Below are 23,644 nucleotides of genomic sequence, written 5' to 3' on the forward strand. Positions count from 1 at the left end.
CCTTGTAAGTTCATCCCAGTACCTACCCAGACTGCATCTGGTAGCTGTTCAGTTATTACTACGGATGGATTTACTACACTTTTCTTAAGAAGAAAGTCAAAGCAAGAGTGAGTGGGTAAGGGCTGCTTCCAGGTCTGTGCAAAAGGGATTAAGCTTTTGATAATTAGCTCTTTGGAACAGGCTAGAGTTCAGACACATCCACACCAGATTCAAGAGCAAGGAGTAGTCTCTTCCATGTTTGGAGAGGCTTTTGTAGCTCAAAACAAGGCAAACATCTGAAATATTTAAGGCAATGTAAAACATGCTCGCAGTAATAGAAGTGTAAAGATTAACAACATTTTCTGAACTCTTCTATAAATATCACTACAGACTACAGTCTTATCAACAGAGACCAAATCAGCCCAGTGTGGCAAGGCAATGTCCCAGCCATACTTTTGACTTACTCAAGTAATCAGAATAGGAGCTAGAATGTTAGTTTGAAAAATGAAAGAGACATACACACAAAGATGGACTAAGAGGCTACAAAAAGCCACAGGGATGCTGAGATCAGGGACCGAGAGATGAATTATCTCAGCGTTAACTGTTTATCTAGCATATAAACTCTTTGGAAACGATGCGATTTCCAACTGAGATTTCTTTTTATAATGGCTAAGGACCTTAAAGCACTCCAGGTGCCAAGGAGGTAGTTACAAAGATGAGACACAGGGACTGCCTATGCCCAAGTTACCTTGCGACATGCCACCTGCGGTCCACCAATAAATGGATATCCTCAATTCTTCTATTGTTGGCGTAGTGCAAACGTTTGGGAAGGTGCTGTTTCATGTAAGGCTTAAAGTGCTGATCTGGTTTTTTACACTGAAATACAAATGGATATTGGACTTTAGGTGGGGTGTCTTCTAGAAAAGTCCAAGATATTCTTTCTCTAGAAAGCTGAAGGAGGTTTTAAGTCAAACAAAGGCTAATTAGTGAATAAATGGAACTTGTGAGCCCCCCATCAAATAATAAAAATTGAAAACAAATAGATTCAAAGGCGATTAGATAACTTTGAAGAAGACATGGAAGGTTGTCAGAGGGGAGTTAGAAATTTTTGAGATACATTCCTGAATCGTGAGACCATCACCGAGAGCAGCTCAAACTCCAAGGCTTTTCCCAAATGCTGCAAGTCCGGGGATGGGAGGTGGAGTGGGGAGGGAGGAGGATGCATGTTCAGGCCTATGTGATCACATTCTCTACCCTGGATGGGGAAACGGTGGAACAGGGTGGTGGGCAGATCTGGTTCAGAAAGAGTAAGGGTCTGTTTAATCATAAATAAATACTTTCCAGCTCAATGGCAAGATCAAATATTCTCATTTTGTATCGTTGCCAAGACCATTAGGGAGCCTGCAGCTGTCCCCAGGCCAGAAGTTTTGAAAGCTCTTAGGGGAGCAAACATACAGGATGGTAGGGCAGTGAGGAAAATGCTCCTCTCACCCCACAGGGGAGGTGAACACAGGAGGTGAGTGTGTGGAAGCCACGCCAAGCAGAGGCCTGGTTACATGCGATACTTACCGTGAGATTAGCAATAATGATTTTAGGGTCATCTGTTTAAAGAGAAAAGGAAAAGATTTCAAAAGAGTTGGCAATAATCACTGAGAGAAATCATTTTGCGAGAGATTCCATTTTTTTTTCTCCTAGAAGAGCTACCACTTTAGGTTTTGTTTAAAATATATGTAAAACTGTGGGGGTATTTAATATTTCAGTAAGTGACAGGCAGAAAATAAGTGGACCAATTCCTATGGTCAGTGTCCCTGCTGGGTCCAGGTTAATGCTTCTGCAAGGGAATTCCTCCTTCCAGGGCACCAGGATATTGCTGGGTACATTGCTTCTTTAAATTCTCCCAGATGGTCCCAGCCTGGATTTAGTTTACTTGAAATTTAACATCGGGAACTAAACTGGGTATTTGGGGCTTCTTATGAAGCTTCCTATTTATCCACAGATCTTTGAAACAAGCCATCATCCACTTTAAGATACATCTTCTAATCCATTGAGTTACATTTTTTTAAAGGGAGTTTTGTTTCCTCGGTGACATCACAGGTCTAATTACATAGGTAGCTGCCCCCTTCCAGCCACAGACACACATGCATGCACCCCCTTTATTTTCACCACCGGCAAACAAAGGATATTTTAGTCAATACCCTGTACGAGCTAAAAGCAAAGCTATGTAAATGATGGCTCTGTGTAAACTGTGGACAGGATTACACTATCTGAAGGTCCCCTTTTGCGGGGGGGGGGGGTGTAGGGGGAAAGAGGAGATTGTATGTTGCTTGGATTTTTGTTCTGTTTTCAAAAAAATTTGCTTCAGTATGTCATTATAGAATCAGCAGAAAAGGAAAGCAGCGCTCAGAAGAGATACCAACAGTCAGGAGGCAGCTGTCCCTGGAATATAAACACCAGTAGAGCAGGTCATGTCTCTGTCACTTCCTGCTGCATCCCTGGGGCCTGGTGCATCGTAAGCACTCAATAAACATTGGTTAATAAGTATAAATAAATATTAGTTCATATTTGTTGCAAATGCATGAAGAAGCTTGCCTTGCAGCATACATATACACTCTTCAAAGACAATGTTCAGAATCTTAGTTCTAAAGCTGTGAAATCCAAAGGTAAAAATGGAGTCCCTTCTGCTTAAACTGGGGTTAAAATTTAGTTACATCTTTTAATGGCAAGCAAATCAGTAATCATGAGAGCAATAATAATTAACCCAAATTGTGTGCATACAACGTGCAGTCTCCCTGTAAGAGCTTTGCAGACACTGTCTCTCTGGTCTTTCACAACCACTCCGGGAGGTAGGTGCTGTTAGAATCCTTGCTAAGCCAATGAGCATTTAGAAGGTGGCGGCAGGGCGCACATGCACACTGGGACCCTACGGGCAATCTGACTGAGCAAGCCATGCTTTGAACTGAGACACACTGTGGCCTCATAAACCACAGTCCTCAAAGGAACCAAACAGTGTTAAGCTCATATTCTTTGATAATGAAGAAAAATAAATAGCTCAGACAAATCCCAGAGAACTTCTAGGAAATAACAGATGTCTGAGCCCATGTGGGGGACACCAATCCTACAATTCCAAACTACTCAGTCCTCTTCAGCTGACAGCTCCCACTTTGTGAGAGCAGAAAGGACCCCCAGTGCAAGGTGGTGGTTAAAACTCAGTTAAGCACCTGGGTTGAAATCCCAGCCCTGCCACTGTCATACTCGTAGCCAGTAACCTCGCCTCTCTCTGAGCCTTGATTGTTACTGTTTATAAGAGGGGATACAATAGCTGTCACATAGGGCCATTGGAATGATTAAGTAAGATGGTGTGTGTATAATCTGGCTGCAAGAGTGATGTGACGAAAACGTCACTGTCGTAACTAACATTTGTATAGCTTTGACTATGTGCTAAACACTAGTCTAAGTGATATGTAGATAAGCTCTCCTTTAATCTTCCCAGCAACCTTATTTTACAGATGAGGAAACCGAGGCACAGAGTATTTAAGTGGCTTACCCAAGGTGACAGCGTGAGCAGCCGGCAGAGCTGAGATTTGACCCCGGACACCTTGCCACGCTGGCTGTGCTCTTAACCACCCTGCTCGCCTGTCCCTCACAAAGTGTATCAAAGTGTTTTGTAAAATTACAAAACATTTAATTATTGGTAGTTATCATTTCATTGGCCCCAGGAAAGTTTTTCTTTCCCCTTAAAACAACCCCTCCATTACTTTCACTGATGTCTCAAATACCTTTCAAAATAGATAAAACCTTTCTTGCGCAAGCCCTAAAATGCAAATACTAATTCATGAGGTTACGTAGTGACTTGGCAGGCCGTCTCTGGAGAGAGCCTGCCTATCTCAAGTGAGCAGAGGAGAAGAGAGGACACAGAAGACAGAAAAGCATGGAAAAGAGAAGGCAGAGCCACCAACACTGTTTATTTCACAGCGTTGCCTGGAGTTGACCTTGGAACAGTTCCCATTTGTGTTGACTCAGGAACATCGTTTGGGAAAAACTTAATTTTCCAAAGCTTTATGCTTGATGCCAATGGTTTCTTATTCCCAAGGCTAAAAATGCTAAAGGAGTCTTTTTTTCCCCCAAAATGCAGCATGTTTCCAATAAAACTATACACTTCTCAAAAGCTAGGTGGTTGGGCAATACATAAAATATCCGAGCCCATAAATCAAAGTTCTCATCAGTGGCGTATCAGATCCCAAATGTGTAAAATATGAGTGATGATAAGATTATTCCTGTTTATCTCTAATCTTTTAAAACAGCTGCCACTTTCCAAGGGCTTAATAGTTTCTCCTGGGTTCTGTCGATCACTTTTATAAAGGTGAAGGGTCCCCTTCAACCATGCTCCTGGGAAGGTTCAGGGTCTGAGTGTGGTTCTGTCAACGCTGTCATGGACTCCCCAGCTTCCGCTCAAGAGTAAGCCTGAACCTCTTCTTGGAAAGTTTTTCTCTTGTAAACAGAAGTTTATGGTCATACACATGCCTCAAATTAAGTGTGTTTTCCACATGATAAAAACAAGAGCAAATATTTATATAATGCTACCATGTGCCAGGAACTGTTCTAAGTGATACACATAGATTCATTTTCACAACAACTCCCATGAGCTAGCTGTTATTATCATTCTCTTTCTTCAGATTAAAAACAAAAACAAAAACAAAATCCCTGAGGTTTAGAGTTTAAATGACTTATTTAAGTTCACTCGGCTAAGAAGTAGCAAAGCCAGGGATTCTACCCAAGTAGCCCAGCCTCAGAGAACAAGCCCTTTCTCACTCCACTAAATTACCATTCTAACAGCTTGGCACTTTAAGAGTCAACTTACATTTAGCATTATTGCTAAATTTGGATCGAATTCTTCCTAGGGTTCCAGGCACTAAAGTAATGTCATCCACGTTAGTCAGGTAATTGCTCAAGAATTCAGTCCTATCACATGTGACATCTTCCATTCCTACAGGAAAAAAAGAAAGCATTTTCAGGCAATTATAAAATTAATATCTCAACACAGACACTAAAGATAATATTCAAGTATCTCCTTAATTTGCTTTTAACAACTTAATGTGGGGGCCCCTCGCTTCTGAGATTTCTTAACTTGACTTTAAATTTTGTAATGCTTCTTTATATAATCTTTTCACCAGACTTTGACTTAGTCACATCATCTTGCAGCACCAGAAGGTTGAAAACACATCATCTCAATTATCATTTGAAGCCATTCAGCAAGAACAACAAGACAAAGGAAGTAACCATGATCTTAAAAAAAAAAAAAAAAAAAAAAAAAAAAACTATATACATGGTCATTATGAAAAAGATATATTCTTTAAAAAAAAAAAAATCCTAGATTGCTTTAAACTCTTCCCAGCTGGAGGTGGTGTAAATAACTGGAATATATAGTTCTGTGTCTCTTTTACAAAATGTCATTTTCCAACTCTCTCTCTCTAATATATCTTCTGACTTGAGCACATAATCACCAGTCCTCACTGCCTCCACTGGTGGCCTTGGATGTTACTGACAGAACAATACTGGCAACAAGAGATGAGAAAGAAAAATGTCCGCCCCATGACCACCCAAACTGAAAAACAAAATAACGCTGAAAACAAGTCGTAAACAAGGTAATCAGTCAAAACTGAAAGCTTGCAACTAGAACACAAAAAGGGTCTAGGTAGGGAATTTTTTAAACCAACAAATATTCTCCCCACTCACCCAAGATTTGTTCCCTGCCTACCATTAAGGAAAAGTTCTTGATCAATGTTAAAAAATAAATTAAAAAAAAAAAAGCAAGCTCAAATCTTTGAATCACAAACCATGGAGGCTGGAAGAGAACTTTATTGTCATTTCAGAATTTATCAGATGAGATGGCACTATAAAAAGTTTAAGCCATTATTTTGTACAACCCAATATCTGAATGTTCTTTAAGAGGGAGAACATAAATGATACTGTAAAGGATTCCCTAAGTTTTTGGAATTAAAAAATATAACCCAGAGTGGCCCAGAGCTGGTAAAATTCAAATTATCACTTTCTGGGGTCCTAGATCCAGACTCCCCCCCCCCCTTTTTTTTTAAATACAAATTGGAAGGAACAACAGAGCAGAAGGGCTATATATCCTGATTTTTAATATTTAAATCTCAGGAAGAAAGAAAAAACAATAAACATCTCATGTTCTAGTACAACATCAATCCAGGAAAGGGAAGTCTCTAAATATATATTAGTGGAAGACTAGAAGGATCTTCCATTTGCTACATTTCTAAGTCACCTTATGTCCCGCCAGTGGTGAACCATCTCTCTTGCTTTCAAAGTGCTTCTCAAGCATCATCACCCTTCATCCTCCCAACTAACTCTGTGTAGGTGACGTTAGTGTCCTCACTCTATGGAAGAGAAGGCTGAGACTTGGATAGGCTTATAAGTGGCACAGTGCAATTTGAGCTCCACTGAAACTCATTCTTACTCCAAAGCCCAGGCTCTGAAACACTAGACCATACCACCTTTTAAGGAAGAGATGCTATGCAATCTATTCATCCCAGAAGTCTGCACACTGGCATGACAAGGTTTTAATTCAGCCATGGCTTTTACAGTGCTCCAGCATGTGACTCATTGGGACCCATCTACTTCTTAGACATCTGGCTCCACCATGTGACCAAATGTTCTTGACACCTCTGGGCAACTTAAATTGAATTAGCTGTGTCACATGCTCCAAATTCTCTGTCCTATCTGCAGGTCTCCACCAGATCAAACTCATGGAGCATGATTTTGCAGATGGTCACAGGGATTTATTCCCTGCAAAAGAGCAAGTTAGTCCCAGGGCTTTTTTTTTTTTTTTTTAATTTCTCATAGATTTTCTAGAACATTCTGTAAAGAAAACTTCAGGCCCAGAGCAGAGTTTTGATTAGGGAGATTTATCTGCCCTTCTTAACAGAACTATCAATGAGTCAATTTTCTTCTTCCAAATCCTCTCCTAGAAGGGAGAAGCCCCATAGTCCAGGGTCACAATTGCAATTTGCTAGTTCTGGAATGCAGGAGGCACTCTCCGGAACTTAGGCTGCACACTTGTGAAATAAGAATGCTCTCTGATGGTCCCCCTTCAGCTCTATAAACATATAATGTTTCTGATGCTCTTGGTCCATGAATGTTTCTACGTTATACAGTGATTTAGAAGAACTGCTTCCTAAAGAGCTTCTTCCTCTCTTTAACAGTCTTCTCTACCCAAGCAGAGTCCTCTGGTTTGGGTCTTGAATTCACTCAGTGAATGCATGGAAATCATTTTACTTATATGACACTTCTTTGACAAGAATCCTATGTCTCTGCCCCTTTATCATGTTTAGATTTAATTTTTAGCCACATGAACTCTGTGGGTTCCTTTGGGGGATGTGGCTAGTGGGCATATGTCACATTCACAGAGCAAGCTCTTAATATCACAAGTGAATTGTCTGCAACTCTTTAATAGGAGACAGATTTTTGTAGAAAGGCTTTTCCTGCAAAGAACAGAAAGATACAGGAAGTCCCTGGTTTTGATCAAAATGAACACAGGGTCATCTCAGGTCGTCTGTTGGTTTTAAGTTGTGGCTCGATTTCTTTCCCCATCCTGAAGAAGAGGGGAAGAGGGTGAAGAATACAACCTGGGATTCTGAAGGCAAAGGTTGCCCCAAGACCATCAGAAACATTTATCCATCTACCATATTAGCAAAGAAGAAACACAGCTTTACCATGGTCTCCAACAAAGATGACATTCACACAGCGATGCAGCTTTAGTTGTTTCAGTCCATCCATTAATTGCCCCACTGTTTTGTCAATTTCCCTCAGAGGATTTGTCATCTGGAAAAAGGAGCAAATTAGTCTCTGAAGGTTTTTTTTCCCCTTTCAGTATCTCATAGATCTTCTACCCCTAGAACCTTCTGGAAAGAAAACTTCAGGCCCAGAGGCAGAGCTTTGTCTAGGGAGATTTCCTGCCATTCTTAATGGAAATCTGGTCTAAGCACTTTTATTTGTGTTCTTTCAGGAACATAAAACTTCTCCTCATCCAATCCCTTTCAAGATTCTTTAATTAAAAAGTCAAAATATTAAGGGCAACTCTTTTTTTTAAAGAGATAAAATGGCCTTTCTAAAATGTAACGATGTTCTTTAAATCCAAGAATTTTGAAAGTGATCAGAAAATTAGATGGATAGTTTAAGCCTCTTTTTCCCCATGTGAATCACCTAGACTTTGAACCATGGCAAGAAGATGGAGGCCAAGAGAATCAAAGTAGTTCTGAGGTTAAATGGTAACCTTCCACTGGATGCCAAATTAGAACATCATTAATACAATGAGATCCATCTAACGTTCCAAAAACCTTAACTGTTAATTTATGACAACATAGATTCTTAATAGAAGGACCCCTTCTAAGAAATAGGCTACTACTTCTCAAGTTAGCCCCTTTCAAGCTGATTTTGAGTACAATAAAAATCTCCAAGAATCCAAACTTAAACAGAAGTGAATTGTTGAGCTTGTTCTAGAAGATTTCTTATTTAGCCTAACAAAAAATGAAAACTCAGTTCTCTGAAGCACATTTCCAAAGCATAAGAATCATAATCCATCCCATGTTCTTGCTGCAAACGGAAGTTTCTAACAGTATAAATGTTCCCACATACTAGAGGCACGCCTTTCATTCTCATCTCTGTGTAATGGAAAGATTTTCAAGAAACATACATCAGATAAACACTTAACAGTACTTCAGCTGAATCTGACTACTAAGCTACAATCACATCCACTCCAGGTGACAGAGATAAGAACAGAAGGGATTTGCACATCTTTTTTCACTCAGACACATAGTATTATCTTCCTTCAGCATCTTCTCAGATGACTCAAGATCTTTCCTCATATCATGTCATCAGTAAAATCAGGTGTAAACTTGTTTTCTTCATGACAGGAGTCAGTATTTCAAATTCTGTTCCAAGGAGTAAGTCACAAGTGAAAGTTTCAGAATGATACGTGCGGCAAACTCTGAAAAGACTAAGAGATGCTGGCCTAGGCGGGATTTGCTTCTGAGTAAATCATGCTCTCCTCTAAGACCTTCACCTACACGAAGAAATACCAAATGCACAACATATGTCAACCTTGGCAACAAATTATTTTATTTTATTCAACAAGACGACTCAGATTAAAATCCAGAACCTACTTCTTAGTGATTAGTCCAAACAATCATAAAGAAGATAGCACCTCAGAGGTATCTGAAGGTTTCAAGAAAAGTAACAACCTATAAGCTATTCTGGATGTAAAGAAAAGAGCAGACATGGCTCTTACCTCAATAAGAAAACACATCCACTTCTGTCTACCCATTGTTTCCTCTCTCCTTCTGTCTCAGCTATTCCTTTGTCTACTACCCAAGACCTCCTCTGAACTTGAAGGTATTGACCAATAATCGAATCCGATATTCTACTGAGTTTTAACCTACACTGTTTTTTGAGGATTTCCCTGACTACCTCACTGGGTTGTTCTTAAGAACCAAGGCTACAAAGCACTCTGACAAATTCTATGGAGAAGTGCAAGCAAAACCAATAGCCTTCTTAGCATTAGTTCAAACCTAAATGTTCACACTAGTTTTAGGGCAACTGACTCTAAAGAAAGTAGAAGGCTCTTTTTTCCTGGCTGAAAGTTCAAGAAGTCTTCACATCAGGGTTAATGTCTGAAGTACCAGATTTTCTGGACTTAAAGCCAAGGATGATGTACCAGATTTTTCCTGAAACTTGTTTAGCTGATTTTCAGATCAAGGCACTGAAGGAAACCTTCAACTCAGACCTGCCCACCACAAAGCTTTGGAACAATAGATCAACTTACTTTGTCCTGACGAGTTTCCGCAGCATAATGATCCATCTTATGTAATTTTCTTCTTCTTTTCTTTGGAGGAGTAACTGGTCTTTCCTGTCTCCTCTTAGGGGTAACCTTCCTCTTAGGTCTCTTAGCCGGAGTAAAAGGTGAGCCATAACTACTCTCCTGTACTGGCGGATAGAGATGTCTGGGCTCAGAAGCCGTCTGTCCCTCTGGGTCAGATGATAAAGCCCACACTTTGCTTTCTGGGGTCAGTGGGGTCTTAGTTAAAAAAAGCTCAGACTCCGTAAGTGAGAAAAAGTTGGTATGAGGGATGATTGGGGGAACTCTACTGAGAAAAGCCGCCTGAATGGATCTTGATGCTGCTGGCACAGCTTCTCCACTGAGAACAAGAATATAATTTAAGAGAATCTAGTTATGTGGGTCTCTTTTGACTGGGGAGCCTACTTGTGGATACATCTGAAGGTGACACAGAGTTCTGCATGACACAACTCCTGTGTTATGGAGAGGCAGGTCATTGCTTGTGAAAAGCTCTCCATTTATAAAGTGCTAGCTGAAAACTAAGTAGAATATTCATCGCTTGGTCATTTCAAGGTGCAAAGGGATTCATACAGGTCGTTCCAATTCAGATTCTGATAGGTATCTGTTCATACCACGAAATATATCAAAACAACTGTCACCTTCAATGGAAAGGATCAGGAAAAAAATTTTAATGCCAAGGATGGAATGAAACATAAAAATACCAAGCAATCCTCCTTGGTCATGAATGTGCTTCCACAAATCAGGAGAGAGAACATCTCATTGGCAATTTAGGCTTCTGGTACAGAGGAACTCTAAGTCAAGAGGTAACCATAAACAGAACTGTCTTTTAAAAAATCCTCTTGTAAAATTAGGTAAAAAATGTAAAAAAAAATCATCAAGATCTCTTCATCTTGGTGTGTATATCACGCCAAGGAAGAGTCTACTTCTGCTCTTTCTGTTAGAAACCCCTTTGGGAGATCAGGCTGTGGGGAGTGGCAACACTATGCATCTTGTTTTGAAAATCAAAGAGCAGTAAGAGCTGACACATACACTGAGTAAGGAAGATACCCTAGTGGGACTTCCAAATGCTGGAGAAAAACAGGCCCCTGATTTGCTGATGGTGCAAAGGTGAATTAAAGCAGCAAGCCCTGCTGGCTACCTAGCTGGCTTCTCTTGGTAGGACTGTCCAGAGGATCATTCAGATGCAAGAAGGGGCAGGAGGAGAAACAATGTTAGTGGGTCCAAAAAGGAGGCCATCTGCCATGCGATGTCACTGTTTCCAGAGCAAGCGACTACAAAGGCCCTTCCACTGCTGTCTCGTCCTCTCTCTTTGGCAGAGCAGTTAAAAGACACAGCCCCACAGACTCTGGGTTGTTTTGGGTTTGTTTTTTTTTTTTTTTAAGTGCTTCTAGTTTTAGCCAATTCTCCATGAGAAGAGAGGAAAAAGGAAAAAGAGGGTTTACCATTTCATGGTCACCAAGTACATTCAGCTAGCGCTCAAGTCTGCCCGTCAGACACTCGGCCATTTGCAAGAGACCTCAACATTCCGAAGACTCCAAAGGCGAGCCCTTTCGATTGCAGCAGGTTAGAGGAGCAGCGGGAGAAACAGGATTTAGTCAAAATGAGTTTTCATCCAGTGATTATATGGCATATATTTCCTTCTTCGAATGTTAGAGGTAGACGAAAGCTAAGTTTTCACTGACCAGCCATACTTTAGTCTTGACTTTAGAAGATTTAGCCTGAGGTTATTAAAAGGATGGGAAGGAGAGGGGCAAATTTCCCTGCTTTTCAGAAGGATACTTTGCCATCTGGAGTAGTAACTAGCCAGCCAAAGCTCTGCCTCTAGGCCTCGAAGAGCAGCCGAACCAAGGGTCACAGAGAAAGCACAGAAGGTCAAAGAGAAAAAGGTTGCGCCAATAACCAAAAGCAAGCATATTTCTGAACATTCACCATTACACTATGAAACCAGGAGCAACACACCATCTCTTGGCGCTATTAGCTCAATCTCTGGTCATCTCATTTAATAGCCTTTGTGAATTGTCCTGAAAAAAGTATACTCAAGTGAATAAAGCACAAACTTCAACCGTGTTGTAGCACACAACATTTTGCTAGATCGAATCATTTCAATTACATCTCAAATGCAAGGTATTTTCTCATTAGATGTAAAAGATAACATGTTACTGATTGTAAAAATAATACTGCAGAAAGTATAATCTTTACATGCATAATAAATGAGAGACATACAGGCAGATAAACCAATTAGTCTACCATGGAAGAGAAGTTTTGTTGGCTTTGGTTTCATGTTTTAAAAGTATAAACTCTTTTGTTTTTCTTTCAGTAAAAAATAAGATTCTTGTCAAATGAGAAATAGTTGACATCTGAAAATACTCCTTGCCTTATCAGAAGAAAATGACCAAGTTCTCAGGTTATCATAACTGAAAATACTTTCCAAGATACCTCATCACTAGCGTTTTACCCCATAGATATAAGAATATCCTAGTTACAAGAAGCATTAATACGAAAAGGAACATAGCATGAATACTTCCAACTCTTAATTCAAAAATACTCAGGAAAAAAAAATCTGTTTGTAAATGCATGAGAATCCTGAGCGTAGAAAAATCATTACAGCAAATTAAAGCATCTTATGCTTCATTTATCACTGCTTGATACTTAAAAAAAAAACTTTTTGTTTATTTCTTGATTAAAACACACATACACACACTTTCAAAGTAAGTAATTATAACAGAACTACACATACTAGAAATCCAGAGATGTTCATGGATGAAGAACATTCATTGCTAAGCCATATAACTTTTAAGGAAATGAGAATTCTAAGAATTATACCTCACCTGTATTGTTAAAAAACCAATGTTTGGCATAAAGAACATGTTCCATAGGGCTGGAACATAGTTTATTAATGGACTACTTTGCTTATCTCCTAGACTGAAGGAGAGTTAAATGGTTCCCTGGTCTGGAAGTCGGAAGTCCTATGTCCAAGTTCACTTACCAGCCAAGCAAGTGGAGTAGCCCCTCACCTCTTTTAAGTACCAGCCTCTTGCTTTTAAAAGAAAAATGGCTCTACCAATCTCTGGTTGCCTATGCCACAGGGTCTTTTGGGGGATATTGTCATCCAAGCAAAATTGAACCTTTAAATAGGGCACGTGGAACTGCTTAGGGTTTGGTGTTTGGTTTGTTTTTTGTTTTTTAACATCCTAATAAAATGTGATTCCTTTTGTTCCCTTTAGATTAATCTCAATGAAAATCATCCTAAAGATAAAACAGCCATGGTCATTCTGGCAAGAATAAGATCTGTGTTTAATGTATGTGGATGCTTATCTCGTTTTATCATTTGTGTTTCATAATCATGCACCAGTGGTTAAACATCAAAGGACTAGGAAAAAGAGCATTAGACTTACATGACTTCAGTGATTTAAGGCCAAACTAAGAATGGTTTCACATAGCCATTAGTTTCCAGTGCTTAAAAAAAAAATCGCCACTGAATTGATGTTAAAGCCTTCAGAAATATTTATGGCTCCTTAGTATTGACTGCCTTTGTTTAGATATGCTGCATTTTGATCAAAAATACTTAAACCAAGACACATATATCTGTATTTCCTTAGTCATCTTTATGCTGAACATAGTAAACTTAATTCTAGCCATAGGCTATCAGAGAATAGGAGGTCGTTCCTTCTATCATCAGAGTTTATGAAATACTTTCTCATCGAAAATCAAATTTTATTATGTTGATGTAAACCTCACCACTCTAGTAAGGAAAAGAGGTGGAAAACATTTAAAATATTAAGATTTAGGTTTGCAAATCCCAACATATTTTAAAATGACCTAGGCTGAAACACTGGGGAGATTCCCACCTCTTGATAACAGAGGAACACAGTAAAACACCGAGAGTCCCTTTCGTACCTCCTGAATTTGAAGTTACACTGGGATACTAACTTACAAATGGACTGTCCTCTGCTAAGATGCCTGAGTGCTTGACAAAAGGGTGTCAAGCTGTTCTGCTTAACAGATTCGTTCAACAGTGTATTTCTCTCAGTTAAGAATTTGTTTCACAGCGGGGAGGGCATGGCTCAGTGGCAAGAGTTCATGCTTAGCATGCACAAGGTCATGGATTCAGTCCCCAGGACTTGTATTAAAATAAATAAATAAACCTAATTACTTCCCCCTCCCCCAATTTTTTAAAAAAATAATAAAACAATTAAATTTTTAGGAAAGAATGTGTTTCATTTTGGGGGGTGATGGACATGTTCATATTCTTGATGGCAATGATGCTCCCACAGGTATCCACCTATGTCAAGATTAATCAAATAAAGAAGAGTCCAATGCTCTCAAATTTGCCAGGTAGCCCGTACCTGCTGAGGGAATCAGAGCTACTTGGCTGACCGACCCTCTCCGAACTGCATAATCATTTTAAGGGAGCTGAAATTCGGTGGCAATGTTTTGTATTGCAGGTTTATCTCCAGATTCTTTTCCACTCCTATCCCAGTGACGGCAAATATCAACCCTTCACCTTTTGACTGATGCCTGCAGGACTGGAATATATCCCCTCCTATGAACATCAAGTTTAGGATACGTTTGAAATCAAATCAATCTGAACCAAAGTTCCTGTAAGAAAAACAGGTATGTTTGAGATGTTTTAAAATGATTTTACTCCTGTAGTTCTTTGACTATGCATCTACCTTGCAGATACAAACAGCCCAAAAGACTTTGTACAAATCCTGAAATAAGGTCAGTAGATTAGGTAGCCCAGGGCCACAAGCTCTACCAGGCAGAAGATAAGCTACTAACCTCAGGGCCAAAAGGGCCATATTTGTGTCCAGAGAAATCAGGTTGTTCGGAATAGAAGGCATAGACTGAAGGCCTACGGGAAAATTGGAAGGTTCAGAATTCCACAAACCACACATGACAAAGAATATCAATTATCCTTACACATTAAAAAAAAATCCTCTCAAATCAAGTAAATTAAATGCCCAACCACTGTCCATTTTACCATGAAAAACGTCTCTTTCTTTTTTTTTTTTTTTTTCTCTTGCTTCCACACCCACCACCCCCTCCACCACCCTCGGTGTGGTGATGGCCTGATTACTACCTTCAGGAATAAAAAGTCACCAGGGAAATCTGAATGCAAACTCAGGCCTTTGATCCTCAAGATAACAAAGCCCCGTAATAATTCACAGGGGCCAAGCAATCTACAGCTTGAAAGAAGGACTCCATTAAAGTGAAAAGTCAGTCTTCATGCTTCCCCAGTCCTTGAGATGCTGCTGGTTTGTTTATCAAAGCCGGGAACTCCCTCAAGCTCTGCTGTGGTGGCCAGGATTAATAGCTGGAGTAATCCACGTAATTAAATGGTCCCCAATAACCTACGTCCATTGTAACCTAAGTCCTTCTTAGGGAAGCAAGCTTAAGGCTAAGAACCACAAAACTTTTAATAATACCAAACCTTGGCTGTGCTTCCAACGCCCAGTCTAGCCAGTTATTCACCCAATTCCAACCAAAGATGGAAATGCACTGGAAAAAGAAGACGGAGGGTCAGGGAGGGGAGACAAATACCTTTCGTTGTCTGGCAGGGTGAGCCACTGCAGGATGGTTAATATCCTCCGCTCGTGAGGGATGACCCTGTAGGGCAGCCACAAGCAAAGCATGAGGTTAGGTTGCATTTTCCACCAACTGCAGCCTGATGAGCTCTTGCTCTTGCACTCTGGCCAAGGGCTCTCTATTTACCACCATCTGTTTTCACTTTGTTGGAGTAAAATTTCCCCTTTCCAATTAGCGTTTAAACATCCATGTCTATCTGCAACGCGTCACATTGCTCAGCCTCTGCCACCGAAGACAAGACTGGAAACTCTGATTCACAGTCAAATGAAGACTCTTCCTTGCTGATCACAGGCTCTGCTACAGAAAGGACCCTGGATTCAGAGTCATCGCCACTTAGTGGGTAAAGCCATTAGCTGTGGCCGCCAAGGGATCAGGACTTAACGTCCCCAGCCTGGCTCTTGTTGGTAATGTGGCCTCTCTCAGCCTCAGTTTACTCATCAGTAAAATAAAGATAATAGCAAAGCACACCACACAGCTTGGTTGTAAGGGTGAAATGAGACAACATAGGCCAAGGGCGTGTACAATGCCTAGCACAGAATAAATGCCAAAAAAAAAAAAACACCTTACATTTATTAATGATCATAATTAGTCATCACTCTATCTCTACATAGCTATATGACTTTAGAAACATTATTTAATCTGGAACTTTTAAGTATCTCCTCTATAAAATAAGGGGTTAGGAACAGTATTCTTGAAATTCTCTTCCAGCTCTATAAAAATCTATCAAGAATAGGCACATATAATTATGAGACTGACAAAAAGGGTATAATCTTCATCCACAATGACTTTTGTGTTTAAGGCTCATTCCTCTGTTGAAATATAATTACCCTAAATCTGGCACTCACTTCAGGAGCTCTCAGCTAGCTCTGTATCATGGGCTGAGTTACATTAAGATGCTCACAAGCTGAGTGAGATCTTCATTTGTGGGAAAAGTTGCTTATTCTTTCTTAACAAGGAGTACAACATACTTTCTGCTTCCCCATCCAAGACTAGGCATAAAGCATGTTTATGATGAATTTTAAACTGAAGCCCAAGCTTAACTGTGGATAGTAAAAATTATTGTGGCCAAGAGTGAACCCTAATGTAAACTATGGTCTCTGGGTGATAATGATGTGTTAATGGAGATTCATCATTTGTAACAAATGTACCACTCTGGTGGGGGAATGTTGATATTGGGGGAGGCTGGCCATGTGTGGGGGCAGGAGGCATAAGGAAAATCTCTGTATCCACCGTTCACTTTTGCTGGGAACCTAAAATAATAAACTATCAAAAATTTATCGTGGAATATTGGGTGAGCCACTTAAACTTTTACTTTTGGTAGGCATGTGCATGAGAGAGCTAGGAAAAAGACAAACCTTCAAAGCCATGGGAGATGGCGAGAGTTGGCGAGGACTCTGAGCAAGCAGCCTCCCCCATTTGCACCTCACCGCCCACCGCCATTAACTCCCCCTTCTCTGACAGATGGGGGATTTGTCATTCTTCCCTCTGGCCCCCTCTCTGTCTAGAACTATCCTACCAGCCCAGAAAACTCATGTTTACCATAAAATGAGTCCTAATTTAAACAAATTCCAATGCTATTGAATAAATGCAGCCCTGTTTATTATATCCTATAATTGAATTAAAAGTAGGCATAACAAAGCCAGGTTAATCGCCTGAGGTATTTAATTCTTCAGCCTTAGAAATCCCCTGCATCTGAACAAAATAATTACATACTTTGAATTCTTTCCTAACTTAAAAAAAGTGAATGTCGTAGCCTTTTCATTTTCCCTTACTTCACTACCTCTCTACAAGCTGCTTTATTTTATGAAATTGGTGTTAAGTCACAAAAAATGGATTCTGATGGAGTCACTTGGTGCTAATGGAAAAATACAAACTAATACAATTTGCGTCAAGCTCAGAGTGGTTACCCTTTAATGCCTTCTTTGGATGGGGTACTTGAACAGTAGAGAGCAGGGGAAAAAGGCATCAACTCTGAGGCCAGAATGCCTGGGTTTGTGTTAGTGATGAGATCGGCAAATTATTTAACCTTTCAGTGTCTCTATAAGATGAGGATAATAATAGTACCTATCTTATAAGATTGCTGTGAGGATTAAAAGAGAGAACACATGTAAAGCACTTAGAATAGTGCCAGGCACATAGAAAAATGCTAGCTTTTATCATTATGTACTGGATTCACAGGTCCACAGAAATTACACATTCATTCATGAAATATTTGTTAAAAGCATATTATGTTCAAGGCATTTGTGTGAATATAAATAAAGATACAAGATATTCCTACCAAAAGAAAAAAAAAAAAGAACCTAGTAAGGAGAAGTCACCATTCTCTGCTTGTAAAGATAAGCAGGTGATTATCGTTTTCTGGGCAGGGGCTGAGTGCATGTGAGCGGTAAGAGCATGAGATGAAAACTGTGGAGGTCTGAGTAGCCACTGTAAGTGTGACCTTGGGTATGACATTTCACGTCTCTAAGCCTTGGCATTCTGATCTCAAACATGAGGGGTTGGACGCAGTGGCCTCTAAGTTCCCTAGGAGTTCTAGATTATCTTTATGAAATAACCTCACAGACCAAAAGAGACATGGTCCTCAGCTATCAGTGTTTAAAATACTTGACAGAGACCATGCATAAACAGATCTGACAAAGGAAGACTGTATTCTTAACAGAAAGGGAAATGGGGTTCTTGCTGTCGTCTTTACCATCTTTGATTGATAAAGAATTTGTTATGAGATCAAGTACATTAGATATGGTCAGAAAAAGAAAAAAAAAGTAAGAAAAATGGAAGATGAACTAGATGAGGCCTTGAGTGGTAAAGGGGAACAATTACCATAGGACAGACATAGCCATTGTCTGGTCATTGTTGAAAGAGATAACGTGAGTAAGAAAACAAATACCATTTGCTGGTTGTTCTCTATGTACTAATTACCCTACTAAGCACTTTAAATAAGTTAACTCATTGTATCTTCACACCGCCCTTCACACACATCGTGCAGACGTGATCAATCCTATTTAAGGATGAGGATATTGGTTTATTGAGAGATTAAATCACCTGTCTAAGGCCAGCAGTCCAGTAAGTGACAGAGCTGGGATTAGACTCAATCTAGATACCCATATTTCGGGAGAATTACTGCCTTTGACCATGAATTGACATAAAAGAATGCAATGGAGCATCAGCCGAGGATGATTTCAAAATGAAAGACTAATGCTAGGTTGCAGTACAGAACCAGGTGGAAAAGATGACCTTCAAAGTCTAAGTCTATGGTTTGAATCTGGTTTTAAATTTAAAAATTTTCATAATGTACTATGTGTGGATTTCCTTGGCAGATATTCCACTAAATAGCTGGAGTCATGACCATGTTGTGTGTTCTTTTAATTCTAAGAAAGACTTTTTTATAAAGAAAGAAAATTAAAAAATCCAAGTCACTTCCTGGACATAGAGATAAAAGAATAATTGTCTGAGAAGCAAAGCAAAAACTGCAGACATCTTTGGAGCACACAAAAGCCACCTTCTTAGAAGGTTTGAACTGGGTGGAGAAAATTGCCATTCAAAACCAGAACACTAAGCCTTTTCAATGAAGCTCTACAGCAGTTTGGGGGGGGCAGTGAAGGTGGGGACTAAGTATTAATTATGCTGTTGGCACCTCTCCATTTTGCCAGGCAAATATGTTGTGGAACAGAAGAAATCACTTCTATAAGCATCAAGGACAGTCAAGGGTTAAAAAATGTAATGCATAAGATTAAACTGGTAAATCAACCTGTCATTTTGAACTTACACTTATTTCTCAACTGAGAAAAATCTCTCTTAAAAAAGTGAGGGGTTGGTAGGTGGAGACTTTTAAGGGACACTCTGTCAGCTTCAAATCACTGAAACCAATTTCAATTTAGCTCTTCAAATTTGAAAAAGCTGCTTTATTTCTGAATTTGGAGAATATAGGCAGTACCATTCTGGATTAATGTGAACCTGTGATTGCTCTCAGCACACTACTATTATAGAATAGTCAGATTTTTGTTAAGGCATAAGAGGCAAATACGAAAACAGCTTTAGGTGGTTTAAAAAAAAAAGATGGAAAGAACATCTCAGTGGGAATAAAATCCCCATGAAATTTGAAACAGATTCCTTTTCTTACTAAGGAGCCTCAAAAAATAATCATGTTGACACTTTTATTAGGTAAGTTTCATCTTAAGACTTTTTTCTGAACATTAACTACAAATCTCCCCATCACTTCTGTGGGGAAGAGTAGTTCCTTTTTTCTTATTAGGGAAATCCTGAAGCTTCCTGATGACTAGAAGTAGAAGAGAAGTTCTTCCTTACATTCTATTAAGAAAAGATGGGAAAAAAGAGGGAAGAGGAAAAGAAGGTGGAGATGGAAGGAGAGACAGAGAGAGGATCTCTTCAAAAAAAAAAGCCTGGAAGGTTATTTTGAATCAGAAAATATCCATAAGTTGGAGTATGTTAACATTTAACTGAAAGGAAATCAGACTGAATGAATGTTTCATAAATTGAATCATAATTGTAATTTTACAAACATTGACAAAATAAAGGTAACTTACACAGACCAGAAGAATGTCCCAGCGTTCACCCCTTGCTTGGTCGCTGTAATCCATAGCTAATGAGGAAAATATAAGAGGCTTATAACATGTTCTGAGTTTTGGTCAAAGAAGAAATGGCTTTAAAATATATTATAGCTCAGGTATCTTATACGACCAATACCCCACCATAAATTTCCCAATATTTGCAATCTTTTTTTTTTTCACATCTGGAAGTCAGAATTATTCTTTCCATAAGCGTTATTCAATACATTCTCTGCAGAAGCTTTCAAGCTTTGCTGTGATTCCAGTGGCATTTTGTGTGTGTGTGCATTTTTTTTTTAACTCATTTCATCTCAAAAGTATCTTTGGTACCTGTCTTTTCTGGTCATTTTTCTGAACATCTCACTTATATGGCAGAATTCTGCTAATCAAAAGATGCCAAGTGATCATATCTTCCCTTGACTATTAAAACCCACAGAGGAGAACCCCAGCTTAGCATACAGATGCCAACTTGGTCTTGTTTTGTTTTAAACAAGGTGGATGTAATGGGGGTTGAGGAGGAGGCAGTTTTTATTCTGGATTTCCCCTTGCATTTTTTACTTAGTCTTTTAGTAAATGAAATTTTAGGAGTAAGTTCCTGGGATAAGTTTGGTGAACCAAGTATGTCATTAAGGCTTTTAAAATATTCTTTCCAGCTCAGCTGTTGGGAGGCAGAAGATACAGCACTTAAGAACCTGAGCTCTTTGACCAGCTAGCTGGAGTTTAAGCTTTGCCTCTGTCACTTTCCAGGCACGTGGTTCTCCAGCAAGTTATTTAAGCTCTCTGTGCATCAGCTTCCTTTAAAATGTAGATAATATTATCTAGTGTATAGGACTAGTCTAAGCTTTAATGAGTTAATACATATAAAATCCTTAAAACAGTGTCTTAGCATTTGGTAAACACTAGATCAATTTTCATCTTAATTTTTATGCAATAATGGAAATAAATGTAATCCAGTTATTCTAGGAACATTAAAAATAGCTTAGGATGGCCAGTGTCCCATTGAACAGAAGTCTGTGAGAAGAAACCCCTTAAGTTTAGGTGGCAAACAGTAAAAAGAAGCATAACTAGTTTTTTTTATAAGACCAAAGCAAAAATGGTCTAGGATTTGTAACCAACCTCTTTTCTGGTTTGATTGCCTCCAGATTTTGACAGTGTTTTACTTACTCCAAAAAAACCCTTGCTTTTTGAGGAAAGGGGCAATTTGGAGATGTGGGGCATCCAGGAGCTTGGCCATGACTTCAGAAAAGTCTGGAACACCTGACCTGGGAGAATTCTGCAAGGATCTCCAGGTCCCTCAGGAAGACTGAAAATCTCCAGCTGCAAAATGACAGCTGCTGCTGCTAGCAAGTGAGGGATGGGGCTGGAGAGCACAGGGCATCCTCTCAGATCCTTGGAGGTCTGAGCTGCTAGTGGGCGTCATCAACATGAAAGAAGTGGAGTCCTTGTCCCACTGGGATGGACCAGAGAGGTCAGGATCTCAGATAGCTCTGAGCACCCTTCTGGGATTCGGTCCAAAGTATCCTTCTGCTTTACAGACAAACTCCAGCATTCCCGGGTAGCCCCTGGCCAACAAGGATTAAAAATGGGTCCTGGAGTTTCATTCATTCTTGTGTCAGCACCTCCACTACAAAGAAGATGGACTCTGAGTGCTGGACATCCTGCAGGTGCCTCAAAACCACCTCAGATACCAGAGAGATCAGCTTCTTATACTGAGCGATCTACTTTCATACTTATTTTAATTTCAGAGACACAAACATAGTGTATGCATAGCCAAACAACTGCCTAGAAAATCTAGTGCCTTGATATTTCCAAGGAAGTTGTACTAGGCAATATTTGGCAGATTGAAATGTAAGATCAATCTGGGGTTTTCTAATGAAAATTTTAAAATATATAATTTTGTCAAATGATGACCCTACACTTTCAAAAGTTATATGGTGGGATACATGCTGATGTTGGCATTATCTGGGCTACAGGAAGCCCTGTGAGTAACTTTTAGCTTACTAATACTCAGGGGAAAAGGTCACCGGAAGTAGTCTGCGGTTCTATAAGGAAAGACCACTGGGAGAGATGACAGATGCTAAGTGCGCTAAAATTATCTCAGTGGCAAAATCAGGATTGTTGGTTCTTTACACTTTTCTGTACTTCCCAAAATTTTTACAGTGACCATTAACATCGTGGGAATTAGAAAAAAAAATCAGCCAATTAGAAAAAGCAATGTGAACTGTAAAGATGAATTAAAGGTTAAAAAAATTCTCTATTTCTTTCAAAAAAGAAGCAAAAAAATTCTCCCTGCTTCTTGATAAAAGTCATGTTAGCCATATTTTCTAAAAGAAAATTGGGAGTTCAGTCAGAAAAGTGCGAAAAATGAACAGATAAGAGAGAATACTTGAAATTAAAAGACATTTTAAAATCTCAAAGAAAAGGATCCTAGCAGTAAGGAAGCTGGGCCATCAAGATTTGGCAAGTGGTACAAGACTGAAGCATAAAGAAAGTTTCTTAAGTTAAATCAGATCAGAAGCAGCTATAAAAGTTCCTTTGCAAGTTATACATATATTATTATATTTCAGAACCCTGGAGTTAAATCTAGTAATTACAGAGAAAAAAAAAAAAAGGCACTAAAATGTTGGTCCAAAAGAACAAAAATGAAAAAGAGTCTCTCAGGCTGTCAGGAAGGGAAGAGAGAGAGACAGAGAGACAGACAGAGAGAGAGAGAGAGAGAAAGGGGCGAGGAGGCGGGGGAGGCGGGGAGAGAGAGGACTGTAAAGCAGAAATCATAAAACTAGTTCCTTGTTAATTTAGAGAAATGAATTTCTCATTCTAAATCTGAATGCAATATAAATTTTCTCAGAGATAGGTAAAACAACACAGCTAAAAAAAATTAGCTGAGAAGACACTGAGTTTAGCCTTCCCACCTTTAATCCCAGTATTTCTTCCATCGCTTTGCTTTATCTAGAGGCAGGGTTTTCAACAGCTATGTCCTAGATACCACATTTTGAAAAGGGGACAAATGGGAATAATATTATACCTTCTTGATATGTTATCAGGAATTTAAAAAAAAAAACATTAAATTTTTTTAAACACTTTCCCTCTGGGACCAGGAGGATTTAAATGTGAGATCCAACACGTTCTCAAATTCAGTATTATGTGCAGCTGTGGGAGAAGGGGAGACGTTTTGAAAAAGAAAATAAGCAAAAAACACTTTTGAAAACCCTGAACTTCTACTGTAGTCTTTCTCGCAGTTCTTGGCAAGGAAATTACACTCTTGCATTCAAAAGCACAGAAGTAGAAACAACAAGGACCTGCTTTATAGCACAGGGAACTATATTCAATATTTTGAACCTATAATGGAAAAGAATCCAAAAAAGAATATATAACACGTGCAAATGAATCACTTTGATGTACATCTGAAACTAACACAATATTGTAAATCAACTATACTTCAATAAAAAAAATTTTTTTAAAGCAAAGAGATGGAATAAGTAGAATTCTGGGAGGCCAGAGGAATGGGCGGGGCCTCAGTATCAGTGGGAGGAGAGCAATCAAGAGATTCAAGAGTCAGAACAAACTACAGATGTGAGAGTTGGGGGAGGCTGCAGAATCACAGAGCTTCCAGGTGGTCAGGGCCAGAGGGACGTGAGTG

The 23,644-nt window shown here is 39.4% G+C and overlaps 1 protein-coding gene across 10 annotated transcripts in view; it reads right to left on the minus strand.

Moving 5' to 3' along the window:
- ENPP2 (ectonucleotide pyrophosphatase/phosphodiesterase 2) overlaps window positions 1-23,644 on the minus strand; it is a 101,178-nt gene that overhangs the window by 26,246 nt on the left and 51,288 nt on the right. For 6 of the 10 annotated variants that reach the window (XM_074352968.1, XM_074352966.1, XM_074352967.1 and 3 more), the window contains 8 exons: window positions 19,984-20,039; window positions 15,395-15,460; window positions 14,633-14,705; window positions 9,818-9,973; window positions 7,710-7,818; window positions 4,838-4,963; window positions 1,549-1,580; window positions 728-855 (listed from right to left, as the gene is read on the minus strand). In XM_074352968.1, coding sequence (XP_074209069.1) covers window positions 728-855; window positions 1,549-1,580; window positions 4,838-4,963; window positions 7,710-7,818; window positions 9,818-9,973; window positions 14,633-14,705; window positions 15,395-15,460; window positions 19,984-20,039 — 746 coding nt within the window. The remainder of the gene's footprint in view (window positions 1-727; window positions 856-1,548; window positions 1,581-4,837; window positions 4,964-7,709; window positions 7,819-9,817; window positions 9,974-14,632; window positions 14,706-15,394; window positions 15,461-19,983; window positions 20,040-23,644) is intronic. The other 4 variants (XM_074352970.1, XM_074352969.1, XM_074352973.1 and 1 more) reach the window with 1 other exon arrangement.

Source organism: Camelus bactrianus, chromosome 25 (genome assembly GCF_048773025.1).
Source record: "Camelus bactrianus isolate YW-2024 breed Bactrian camel chromosome 25, ASM4877302v1, whole genome shotgun sequence".
Taxonomy (NCBI): Eukaryota; Metazoa; Chordata; class Mammalia; order Artiodactyla; family Camelidae; genus Camelus; species Camelus bactrianus.